The 13,565-nt window shown below is 41.6% G+C and overlaps 1 protein-coding gene across 8 annotated transcripts in view; it reads left to right on the top strand.

The window, feature by feature from the left end:
• Window positions 1-13,565, top strand: part of taok2b (TAO kinase 2b) — a 58,057-nt gene extending 44,492 nt beyond the window's left edge. For 4 of the 8 annotated variants that reach the window (XM_009306405.5, XM_073918081.1, XM_009306404.5 and 1 more), the window contains exons 18-19: window positions 1,992-2,174; window positions 4,997-8,043. In XM_009306405.5, coding sequence (XP_009304680.2) covers window positions 1,992-2,174; window positions 4,997-5,818 — 1,005 coding nt within the window. In that variant the 3' untranslated portion in view covers window positions 5,819-8,043. Of the gene's footprint in view, window positions 1-1,991; window positions 2,175-4,996; window positions 8,044-13,013 lie in introns of those variants that run through there. The other 4 variants (XR_012387790.1, XR_012387788.1, XR_012387787.1 and 1 more) reach the window with 2 other exon arrangements.

Below are 13,565 nucleotides of genomic sequence, written 5' to 3'. Positions count from 1 at the left end.
ATGAGCAGGGCCAGATAGAATCTGTGGACGTTTTTTCTTAATTCTGCGCAGAATGATGCTGAATGAATTTGGGAGCAACTAAAAAAATGTAATTAAAAATGAGAACTTTTAAACTTTAAGATTTACATTCATTCATTTTCCTTTCAACTTCGTCCCTTTATTAATCTGAGGTTGCCACAGCAGAATGAACCGCCAACTTATCCAGCATTTGTTTTACGCAGCGGATGCCCTTCCAGCTGCAACTCATCACTGGGAAAACTTTTAAGGTTTACAATGCAATGTAAATATGCATATAATATGCATATTAGTTAATAAAATAACTGAAAATGAGCTAAAACTGTAAATATATATTTCACTTACATTTTGAGTAAAGGCGACACAGTGGCGCAGTCGGTAGTGCTGTCGCCTAACAGCAAGAAGGTCACTGGTTCAAGCCTCGGCTGGGTCAGTTGGCGATTCTGTGGAGTTTGCATGTTCTCCCTGCATTCGCGTGGGTTTTCTCCGGGTGCTCCGGTTTCCCCCACAGCCCAAAGACATTGCTAAAATTGTCCGTAGTGTATGAGTGTGACTGAGTGTGTGTGGATGTTTGCCAGAGATGAAAATGTAAAAAAATGTGCTGGATAAGTTGGCGGTTCATTTCCCTGTGGCGACTACAGATTAATAAAGAAAAGAAAGCAAATGAATGAATACATTTTAAGTAATTCAATACTCAGCGATGGGCTAGAAATGTGTGGACAACTTCGTTTTTTTTTTTTTTTTTTTTCCACCTATATGTTTTTTTTTTTTGGTTTGTTTTTATTAATTGTTTTAGAGTTTTTACCAATATCTGGTACAATTTCATGTCAGCAGCACCTTTAGACATATACACTCACCGGCCACTTTATTAGGTACACTTTACTGGTACCGGGTTTTGCCTAAAGAACTACCTTTATCCTTCGTGGCATAGATTCAACAAGGTACTGGAAATATTCCTCAGAGAGTTTGCTCCATATTGACATGATAACATCACGCAGCTGCTGCAGATTTGTCGGCTGCACATCCATGATGCCAATCTCCCGTTCCACCACATCCCAAAGGTGCTCTATTGGATTGAGATCTGGTGATTGGGGAGGCCATTTAAGTACAGTGAACTCATTGTCATGTTCAAGGAACCAGTCTGAGATGATTCACGCTTTATGACATGGTGCGTTATTTTGCTGGAAGTAGCCATCAGAAGATGAGCACACTGTGGTCATTAAGGGATGGACATGATCAGCAACAATACTCAAGTAGGCTGTGGTGTTGACACGATGCTCAATTGGTACTAATGGGTACAAAGTGTGCCAAGAAAATATCCCCCACACCATTACACCACCACCACCAGCCTGACCTGTTGATACTAGGCAGGATGGATCCATGATTTCATGTAGTTGATGCCAAATTCTGACCCGACCATCTGAATGTGTCAGCAGAAATTGAGACTCATCAGAGCAGGCAACGTTTCTCCAATCTTCTATTGTCCAGTTTTGGTGAGCCTGTGTGAATTGTAGCTTCACAGAACTGCCGCTCACTGGATATTTCCTCTTTGTTGGACCATTCTCTGTACATCCTAGAGATGGTTGTGCGTGAAAATCCCAGTAGATCAGCAGTTTCTGAAATACTCAGAGCAGCCAGTCTGGCACCAACAACCACGTTCAAAGTCACTTAAATCACCTTTCTTCCTCATTCTGATGCTCGGTTTGAACTGCAGCAGATCGTCTTGACCATGTCTACATGCCTAAATGCATTGAGTTGCTGCCATGTGATTGGCTGATTAGAAATTTGCGTTAACGAGCAGTTGGACAGGTGTACCTAATAAAGTGGCTGGTGAGTGTATTTACCAGGACTAGTTACTGAGTCAACACTTATCTTACCCGCTGTATATGCCACCCTACAGTACATCTGCTCCCAGCATGCATTGCTTCCCCCTGCAGCACTGACTGTCTCTGCTGTTTTCTGCTGTTTGCCTGCAGCTGCGCCTGGACGAGACGCAGGAGGCCGAGTATCAGGTGCTGAGGATGCAGCTGCAGCAGGAGCTGGAGCTGCTGAATGCGTACCAGAGCAAGATCAAGATGCACACGGACACCCAACACGAGAGGGAGGGCAAAGACCTGGAACAGAGGGTGTCCATCCGCAGAGCCCTTCTGGAACAGCGGGTAAAGGCACACGTAGACATAGAAACAAAAGCAATGGGGTATATGCACTTTTAATTTTCAGTAAGCCAGCTCAAGTGCTTCCTGTGAACTGTCATTCCATTTTAAAATCGCAGGGTTTAAGATCTGGTAGCTTTTAAAATCGGTGATTTTCACTGCCTTAATTAGTGACACTCTCAACCTCATTAGCATAGACAGCCCTGAGGCCCCGTTTACACTAGTGCGTTTTAGTTTGAAAACGCATAAGTTTTGCTACGGTTACGCCATCCGTCCACACTACGCCGGAGTTCTCGAGCGCCGAAAACGGAGCGTTTCGAAAACGCTGGAGAGGCCGTTTTCATTCTAAAACGCTGCTGCTCCGTCTCAGTGTGGATGGGGAAAGACGGAGACATCTGAAAACGGAGGCGGGGCTGCAGACATTCGCCTCTCTGATTGGGGCTTTTCCTCAATATTAAGTAGCCCACACACAGTTCAGTCCTGAATCTTCTCCGTGTAAGTTTAGACTTCGCAAGTTTGATCAAGGCTGCATCTCTTCTTCTCAGTTTGATATGGAAAACATACCGAGGACACGCGTCAATCTTCACAGGGAACAGTGTAACGTTACTTTATAACTTCATTCACATCACCTTGGCTACGTTGTTTCACTTTCTCAACAATAAAATGTAAACTTGATATAAGGAACTGCCTATTTTTATTTTAATATTAACAACTAAACAGACAGCAGAAATGTTTAGGTGTCGTGCTGCATGAGCGTCATCTTCACTGTGCATATTTATAACAAAACGGAGCCGATAACAACTGCCTCCTTTCAGTTTCAGTGAAAATACGAAACATACCCTCTCTTTTGCTGAATATCAGTTTTAATAATCGATAATGGCCATTATAAAAGTATAACATACAATAAGTTTATACAATATAGGAAATAAAGGCAAGCGATCAGTCAATATACAGAATGTACGTGGTTACATTCAGTGGCGTAGCGCAAAATGCGGAGGCCCCCCTGCAGGGATCGCTGAGGGGGCCCCCTGATGAAGGGGGGGTTGGGGGGGGGGGAAATACGTCATACGGCAATTTGCATATCACTGACGTCATCACGTTCTACCGTTTCTGTTTGACAGCCTATGGTTAATAAAGGGGTATTTATAATTGCACTACACTTTATATAAGCATGTTTATTTAACTAAATTTATTGCTGTTTGAATACAGTATATCATTATAGATGTGTAACGTTAGTGAATGTGCAGTAATCTCTCATATGAAATAAACTCAGACAAGTTCAGAAACTGTCACTAAAATATCTGTGATTGTGAACAAGAAAAGAATAAACGGTCCAAATAAATTGTTAAAATAAAGGAGAAGTAGATCGGTTTGACTGTACAAGGGAAATACCTTCACACTGCCTGTGCTAAATCATTTGTCGTCGGTACGCAGAGGGGTGATCTGCTCTCGGGCTGCAGGTGGGAGAGGCTGCTGTAGAGGACTGACTGGGCCGCCTGTCAGTGCTGTGAGGCGGGGGAGGGGCCGGCGGCATCACACGCAGCTCGTTGGAAGAGTAGGGACGGTACAGTATGGACAAATGACAGTCTAAAAAAATCTCCAATAACACACAAAAAAGTCGCTAGATTTGTCGCTAGGGGGGTCTGAAAAGTCGCTAAATCTAGTGACAAAGTCGCTAAGTTGGCAACATTGGCGGCAAGCAATCAGAATGAAGTAGTCCACCGCTTGAGATATGTTCAGAGAACACAGACGTGTGAACTTTGGTTCCGACCACAGTTGTTTCCAACAGTTTATTGAAAATCGCGACGACGCGGGGCCCCCTAATCACGCGGGGCCCCCCCGCGGTGCGTGCCCTGCGGGCCCGTCCGCTACGCCACTGGTTACATTAATCATTAACTTATCTTTGCGCTCAGCCAAAACACGTTACCTGAGAACAAGTAATAGATTCCAATGCCCAAAGTCAGGGAATATGTCGTTAGATAAAGACAATAAGATGAATGAAATATCACGTTTAATAAATATAGTGAGATTAGATCCAGCGGGAGATGCTTCATGAGAAGTCCGACTAGCACAGCTCTCATCTGGGTAGATGGGCTCCAGCGATTGCCAAAGTGTGTGTGTGTGGTCACGTGATGTGCGTTTTCAGCGTTTTGGTGTGGACGGAGAGCTGTTCAGAAACGCTGGGTAAAACGCGAGTGTGGACGCGGATCGTTTTCATTCTAAAACGCCGTTTTAAAACTAAAACGCACTAGTGTAAACGGGTCAGAGTCAGAACAAAGAGCTTAGAATGACCAAGAGGCGACAATAGAACGTTCCATTGCAACAGCAGCGCCCAGCAACAGCCCTGAGCTGCGTCCCAAATCGCATGCTTATGCACTATTCTACGCCATTTTGTAGTATAAATAGTGAACAGAGAATTTGTAAACAATTTAATATATTTAAATATAAAAACACAAGAAAAAAATCACTGAGGGTGATTCTGCAACGAGTGTCAGAAGTGTAGTTGCACTGCGCCACCTTGTGTAACTTTTATTTCTGTTAATCATTAAGCAACATCTAAAATCAGGGAGTGATTTGCATGTTCACTCGTCAAATCACCATTGAAAAATTTGTTTGGGTATGAATGCTGAATACATAAACAAACAATCAATGATAAGCAAGAATGAAAATTATTCTAGTGTGCACGAGTCTTTAACCTTAGCAAAAACATCATCTTCATTTTGATCTCCTAAATATATGCGACTACTAATAATGCAAGCTAATTTTTTGGGTCACTACCCACCAGTTGAGGATCACCCTCATAAACATGCTGACATCTGTTTCTCCAGATCGAGGAGGAGATGCTCGCCCTGCAGAACGAGCGTTCGGAGCGCATCCGTTCCCTCCTGGAGCGCCAGGCGTCTGAAATCGAGGCCTTTGACTCGGAGAGCCTCCGCTTGGGCTTCAGCAGCCTTGCTCTGACAGGCATCCCCTCCGAGGCTCACCCCAAGCCGGGCTACCCGTCCAGCCAGACGCCCCGTCCGTCAGGCCACTGGAGTCATGGTGGCGGGCCGCACCCTCACCCCCGCAGAGGTCCCAGCAGAGCCGAGTCCACCTCCTCGTCCTCGGTGTCCCACGCTTTGGGATTAGCACGAGACGGGCCTCTCCACCACTCCTCCCGCTCCTCCTCCTCATCATCATCCTCCTCTTCATCCTCCCATCACAACCGGCACCACCTTCCCCAGCACTACCATCACCAGAGCACGCCGCAGCTGTACCGGGACAGAGAGCGGGAACGAGAGAGGGAGCGGGAGAAGGAGAAGGAGTGGGGCGGAGGCGGGAGCAGGGCTGACCACCCTCACCTCTTCCCCCACCACCTTCCCTCCCGCTCCTCCTCCCAATCCCTCGCTCTCCTCCCTCCTCCTCCTCCCGCACCCATGCTTTCGGCGTCCTCCGCCCAGTCCTCGGGCTCCCAAGGAGTCTACGGAGGAGGCGGAGGAGGCCTGGTGGTGCGGGGGCCCAGTCTGATGGCGCTGAGGAACAGCCCGCAGCCCCTGCGCAGAACCGCGTCCGGCGGCCCGGGAGCCCCAGCTGGAGCAGACGGAGTCCTCAGCCGGAGCACTTCCGTCACCTCGCACATCTCCAACGGGTCACACCTCTCCTACTCTTAAGTCCATCGGAAAGCCAATTTTGTTGAATAGACCCTTTTCACGAGACATCACAATCCTAAATCCTTGAAATCCTTTAAAAACGTGCAGATTTGCAGTGTATCCGGAAAGTATTGACAGCGCTTCAGTTGTTCCACATTTTTTGTGTTACGACCTTATTCCAAAATGGATTCAATTCATTTATTTCCTCAACATTCTACACACAATCCCTCATAATGACAATGTGAACAAAGACTTTTTAAAATTGTTGCAAATTTATTAAAAATAAAAACCTGAAAATTGACATGTACATCAGTATTCACAGCCTTTCCTCAATACTTTGTTGATGCAGCGATTACAGCCTCAAGTCTTCTTGAATATGATGGCACAAGCTTGGCACACCTGTCTTTGGGATATTTTGCCCATTCCTCTTTGCAGTACCTCTCAAGCTCTATCAGGTTGGATGGGAAGTGAAGGTGTACAGGTATTTTCAGATCTCTCCAGAGATGTTCAATAGGATTTAGGTCTGGGCTCTGGCTGGGCCACTCAAGGACGTTCACAGAGTTGTTGTGAAGCCACTCCATTGATATTTTGGCGGTGCGCTTTGAGTGATTTTCCTGCTGGAAGATGAACAGTCACCCCAGTCTGAGGTCAAGAGCACTCTGAAGCAGGTTTTCATTCAGGATGTCTCTGTACATTGCTGCATTCATCTTTCCCTCTATCCTGACTAGTCTTCCAGTTCCTGCTGCTGAAACACATCCCCACAGCATGATGCTGCCACCACCATGCTTCACTGTAGGGATGCTATTAGCCTGGTGATGAGCGCTGGCTGGGTTTCACCATATGTAACGCCTGGCATTCACTCAGAGGAGTTCAATTTTAGTCTCATCAGACCAGAGAATTTAGTTTCTTATGTTCTGAGAGTCCTTCAGATGCCTTTTGGCAAATTCTAGCCGGGGAGAGGCTTCAGTCTGGCCCCTCTACCATACAGGCCTGATTGGTGGATTGCTGCACAGATAGTTGTCCTTTAAAGTTCTCCTATCTCCACAGAAGAACGCTGGAGTTCAGACAGAGTGACCATCAGGTTATCGATCACCTCCCTGACTAAGGCTCTTCTCCCCCGATCACTCAGCTTAGATGGCCGCTCAGCTCTAGGAGGACTTCTGGTGGTTCCAAACATCTTCCACTTATGGATGATGGAGGCCGCTGTGCTCATTGGAACTTTCAGAGCAGCAGAAATGTTTCTGTTACCTTCCCCAGCCTTGTGCCTCGAGACAACCCTGTCTCAGAGGTCTACAGACAGTTCCTTTGTCTTCATGCTTGGTTTGTGCTTTGACATGCACTGTCAACCCTGGGACCTTATATAGACAGGTGTATGCCTTTTCAAACCATGTCCAATCAGCTGAATTTACCACAGGTGAACTCTAATGAAGCTGCTGAAACATCTCAGCGGAAACAGAATGTACCTGAGCTCAATTAAGAGCTTCACAGCACAGAACAGGTGATTTTTCAGCTTTTTTATGTTTAATAAATTTGCAACAATTTCCAAAAATCTGTTTAAACATTGTCATTATGGGGTATTGTGTGTAGAATGTTGAGGAAATAAATGAATTTAATCCATTTCTGAATAAGGCCGTAACATAAAAAATGTGGAAAAAGTGAAGCGCTATGAATACTTTCATATCACAATTAAGTCACAATTATGAGCCCTTCATTTTCTTTTTTAAATATTTCCCAAACTATGATTAACCGAGCAAGACAGTTTTTACAGTATTTCCTATAACATTTTTTCTTCTGGAGAAAGTCTTTTTTTTTTTATTTATCCAACCATGACGACTTCCGCTACTGAGAAACCCGGAAATGTGAAAAGGGTCCATTCGTTCGAGCAGTTTTACAATACTAGCGAGAGCACATTCTACTTCTATTGCTTCAGTTTTCCTACTTGTTTTTTTTTTTTTTTTTTTGGTAATTGAAAAGCTGGAATTGGAACATCACCGCTGCCTTTAAGACGTCTTAAAGGGATGCTGCGCAATGACGACTTCTTTTGTGTGACTGGGAGAATTGGGATACGTGCACACACGACAGTATGAACAACCGAATGTTTAAAAAGTACTATGGGATTTGCTCTGATGCATGAGATTAATGTTGTAAATACATTTGTATCCATATGTTATCCAGTCACATTTGAGTCGTAGTGACAAAATCAATGGCTGCCTCCGAAATTGCAAACTTCCCTACTGTGTACTTTATTTCGTGACATTATTCTGTGGTTGTGCGAGACTTCGGGATGCATTAGCTATATTAGCTATAGGTAAATGATTTAATGATGGCATCTTCTGCATTAAAAATCAGAAAAGTCTTGTCGGCGATCCCAGTTGTAAGAGCAACAGATAATAACTTGACCTCTAGTTGATCATTTGGAAAAGTGGTGGAAGGTAGATTTTTCCTGATGAATCATCTGTTGAACTGCATCCCAACCATCACAAATACTGCAGAAGACCTACTGGAACCCGCATGGACCCTAGATTCTCAGAGAAATCAGTCAGAAAAATCATGGTTTGGGGTTACATTCAGTATGGGGGCGTGTGAGAGATCTGCAGAGTGGATGGCAACATCAACAGCCTGAGGTATCAAGACATTTGTGCTGCCCATTACATTACAAACCACAGGAGAGGGACAATTCTCCAGCAGGATAGCGCTCCTCATACTTCAGCATCCACATCAAAGCTCCTGAAAGCAAAGAAGGCCAAAGAGCACCAGGATTGGCCAGCCCAGTCACCAGAATTAAACATTATTGAGCATGTATGGGGTAAGATGGAGGAAGCATTGGAGATAAATCCAAAAAACTTAATTGACGCTTTCTTTACCATTCCAGATGGCCTTTGCTTTTCATATAAGCCACTTCTGATATCAAATGATCAACTAGAAGTCAAGTTATTATGTGTTGTTCCTAAAACTTGGATCGGCGACAAGACTTTTGTCAGTGTACAGCACAAATATCAGTTTACAATATGAAGCGATATCTGTTTTAGGACTATTTAAAGTCTTCGGAAGTTACTGAGACTTTTATTTCAGTATGCTGATGTACTTTCTACTGAAACTGAATATTGAGTGGGGGGTGTGGCTTTCTTTTTACTCCTCATTCCGTCATAGCAAAGTAATGGTAAAAGGGGTGTGGCTAAGAATATTGTGGTTGAAGCGTTAAACTGACGTCAACAGAGAAGGACCATGGAAAGAATGGTTAAAATTTGATTGAAGATTACCAAAACAGTTTTTACGTGTATACGTATACGTATACCTTGTAACAATGTATGCTCGCAAAATTAACATAGTAAATTGTGATTTCACGCAGACTTGAAAATAACGGAAGCGGTTAACAATGGAAGGCTCGCATTTTTGACGTTACGTAAAAAATACGATGGATATAGTAGGCGAACAATGCTTGAATTCAAAGTATTCCATTACCTGAATGATTGTTTTGAAATATTACTGTCGATTTCTGCTTCAAATGGTCATTTTAATATCTGATAAGGACAATGGATTTGTTAAGTGAAGCTTCGTCAACATGATGAATGTATGTTCGCAATACACACATTTCAACACAATCTCACGGCAATTCGTAACTTTTGCAATATGAAGCGGTATCTGTTTTAGGACTTTTTAAGTTTTCGGAAGTTACTGAGACTTTTATTTCAGTATGTTGATGTACTTCCAACTAAAACTGAATATTGAGTAGGGGGTGTGTGTTTTTTTTACACCTCATTTCCTCATAAAAAAACTAACAGTAAAAGGGTGTAGCTAAGAATAAGCCTTAAACTGGCGTCAACAGACAAGGACCACTACTCCAAACACGAAAATAATGGTCAAAATTTGATTGAAGATTACCAAAACACACTGTTTTTTCAGCGTATATCTTAAGAATAACAATGTGCGCTCGCAAAATGAACATAGTAAATTGTGATTTCACGCAGACTTGAAAATAATGGAAGCGGTTAACAATGGAAGCCTCGCATTTTTGACGTTAAGTAAAAAAATACGATGGATATAGTAGGCGAACAATGCTTGAATTCAAAGTATTCCATTACCTGAATGATTGTTTTGAAATATTACTGTCGATTTCTGCTTCAACTGGTCATTTTAATATCTGATAAGGACAATGGATTTGTTAAGTGAAGCTTCGTCAACATGATGAATGTATGTTCGCAATACACACATTCCAACACAATCTCACGGCAATTCGTAACTTTTGCAATATGAAGCGGTATCTGTTTTAGGACTTTTTAAGTTTTCGGAAGTTACTGAGACTTTTATTTCAGTATGTTGATGTACTTCCAACTAAAACTGAATATTGAGTAGGGGGTGTGTGTTTTTTTTACACCTCATTTCCTCATAAAAAAACTAACAGTAAAAGGGTGTAGCTAAGAATAAGCCTTAAACTGGCGTCAACAGACAAGGACCACTACTCCAAACACGAAAATAATGGTCAAAATTTGATTGAAGATTACCAAAACACACTGTTTTTTCAGCGTATATCTTAAGAATAACAATGTGCGCTCGCAAAATGAACATAGTAAATTGTGATTTCACGCAGACTTGAAAATAATGGAAGCGGTTAACAATGGAAGCCTCGCATTTTTGACGTTAAGTAAAAAAATACGATGGATATAGTAGGCGAACAATGCTTGAATTCAAAGTATTCCATTACCTGAATGATTGTTTTGAAATATTACTGTCGATTTCTGCTTCAACTGGTCATTTTAATATCTGATAAGGACAATGGATTTGTTAAGTGAAGCTTCGTCAACATGATGAATGTATGTTCGCAATACACACATTCCAACACAATCTCACGGCAATTCGTAACTTTTGCAATATGAAGCGGTATCTGTTTTAGGACTTTTAAGTTTTCGGAAGTTACTGAGACTTTTATTTCAGTATGTTGATGTACTTCCAACTAAAACTGAATATTGAGTAGGGGGTGTGTTTTTTTTTTACACCTCATTTCCTCATGAAAAAACTAACAGTAAAAGGGTGTAGCTAAGAATAAGCCTTAAACTGGCGTCAACAGACAAGGACCACTACTCCAAACACGAAAATAATGGTCAAAATTTGATTAAAGATTACCAAAACACACTGTTTTTTCAGCGTATACCTTAAGAATAACAATGTGCGCTCGCAAAATGAACATGGTAAGTTGTGATTTCACGCAGTCTTGAAAATAATGGAAGCGGTTGACAATGGAAGCCTTGCATTTTAACGTTTCGTAAAAAAATATGATGGGCATAGTAGGCGAACAATGCTTGAACTCAAAGTATTCCATTACCTGAATGATTGTTTTGAAATATTACTGTCGATTTCTGCTTCAAATGGTCATTTTAATATCTTATAAGGACAATGGATTCGTTAAGTTAAGCTTCGACAACATGATGAATGTATGTTCGCAATACACGCATTCCAACACAATCTCACGGCTATTTGTAACTTTTGCAATATGAAGCGGTATCTGTTTTAGGACTTTTAAGTTTTCGGAAGTTACTGAGACTTTTATTTCAGTATGTTGATGTACTTCCAACTAAAACTGAATATTGAGTAGGGGGTGTGGCTTTTTTACACCTCATTTCCTCATAGAAAACTTGGTAAAAGGGAGTGGCTAAGAATAAGCCTTAAACTGACGTCAACAGAAAAGCACCGCTACTCCTAACACGGAAATAATGGTCAAAATTTGATTGAAGATTACCAAAAACAAACTTTTTTCCAGTGGACTATGTTGCGCAGATTAATTGTTCATCTTAAGAATAACAATGTGCGCTCGCAAAATGAATAATGTAAATTGTGATTTCACGCAGACATGAAAATAATGGAAGCGGTTGACAATGGAAGCCTCGCACACTGACGTCATGTAAAAAACGATGGACATAGTAGGCGAACGATGCTTGAATTACTATTTCGTTAACTGAATGATTGTTCAGAGATATTACTGTCGATTTCTGCTTCAATTTATCATTTTAATATCTTATAATGGATTTGATAAGTGAAGCGTCGACAACATGATGAATGTATGTTCGCAATACACACATCCCAACACAAAATCACAGCAGTTCGTAACTTTTTGATTTAGTGGCTAATTTGTAGAATCTCATTCGTACAATTTAGTACGATTTGCTTAATGTCGCAATGATGGTTGGGTTTAGGGGTGGGGTTTGGTGCCACGCCTCCTTTTTAAAACCATACATTTTCATACGACTAAACTCATAAGAATTCGTACGAATTAGCCATTAAACTATCAAAACATAAAATACTTACGCTTCCTCTTGAGATCAGGCTGCACATTCACACTACACAGTACATACTTTTTTGTTATGGTGTTCTAGTAATTCAAAAGAAGTACTAACTTGGAGAGTATGCAATTTCGGACGCGGCCATAAATTTCAAATCATCTCCCACCAATTGGATCTTTTATTGTATAGATATATAAATATATAGTATCGAAAGTGTTGAAGCATTGTGTCCACAGTTTTCTATAGTAAATATTAACATTTTGATAAAATAGCGTGAACAGACCTAGACCTAACACGTAGTAACAGAAATCTGGAGTGGGTGGTGTAAAACTCGCCGTGTTTGACGTCACTACAATTTCTTTTTTCCTTCAGCTTTCTCATAGCATCTGGTTTTAAAGAATGTGAATTTTTCAAGAAAACGTGCTTTCGTCGGGTCTAGTGTGTGTTATGGTTATTAATACATGAGTATTAATAATTGTTAATAGTCTGTGTGTATGCATTGGGTGAATGGGACGCATTCTGCTGACACTTTTGTACACAAACACACCAAAAACAACACGATTTAAAGGAAAATCTGGCTTATTCGCTTGGGTAAGCGTCCTTTAACTCAGACCTTAGACAATATGAACAGAACTGTAACTGTACTGAGCTGTATTGTTTTAAGCGATGAGAGAGATGCTCTTCAGAGACAGGAACACAGAGTACATCGTATGATGGAAATGTCTTTATTACAAATGAACTTTGGGGGAAATGTGCTACTTTTAGCTGTATTTCTGTCTAGATCAAAACAGAGCGCACAGTTATATATATTTTACACATATGTATATATATATATATATATATATATATGTGTGTGTGTGTGTATGTTGGGAGTGTTCTCTGATCACAAGAAGTGTATTTGACAATGAAGAGATCACCAAGGCTGTGTTTTTTTTTCACAGAGGAACACAATAGGAACTCCAAAATCAAGCGAGAAACACCAGCTCTGATATCTCTCTCTGTATAACCTACTACTTTATGCTTGGTTTAAAGTAAAACAGTGCATGCAGAACTTCTAATGTATCGAGGATGATGTCGGATGTGTCGTGTTTGGAGGGCCAATGAGACTGCACCATTGAATGGACTGACTTGTTTACGAGATGTTACTTCATGATGGTGAATGTTTGAGCTCAAGCAAGTCCTCAGGCAGGCTGGAAATCTCGTCTGGATCCATGTTTGGTGGTAAAGGAGGCTCTCCGGGTTTGTTTGGGGTGAAATGTGTAGGGATAGACGAACTCTAGAATATCAGTCTATCATCTGTGTATGTGGTGCGTGTTGACTGTGAAACAGGTTGTTGGGTCAAAGAAGGGAGGTTTTGCTAGGAGGACATTTTCAGTACAGCTCGATCGAAACATTGATTACTGAAATCTAGCCGTGTCTGGCTTAAAGAAAAATACGTGAAGGAAAAATAAAGCGAAGCAATTTAAATGACAATAAATTGATATTAACGTGAA

The sequence above is a fragment of the Danio rerio genome, chromosome 12 (assembly GCF_049306965.1).
Source record: "Danio rerio strain Tuebingen ecotype United States chromosome 12, GRCz12tu, whole genome shotgun sequence".
Taxonomy (NCBI): Eukaryota; Metazoa; Chordata; class Actinopteri; order Cypriniformes; family Danionidae; genus Danio; species Danio rerio.
Note: the sequence above shows the minus strand (reverse complement) of the source record. Positions and strands in the feature narration are given on the sequence as shown.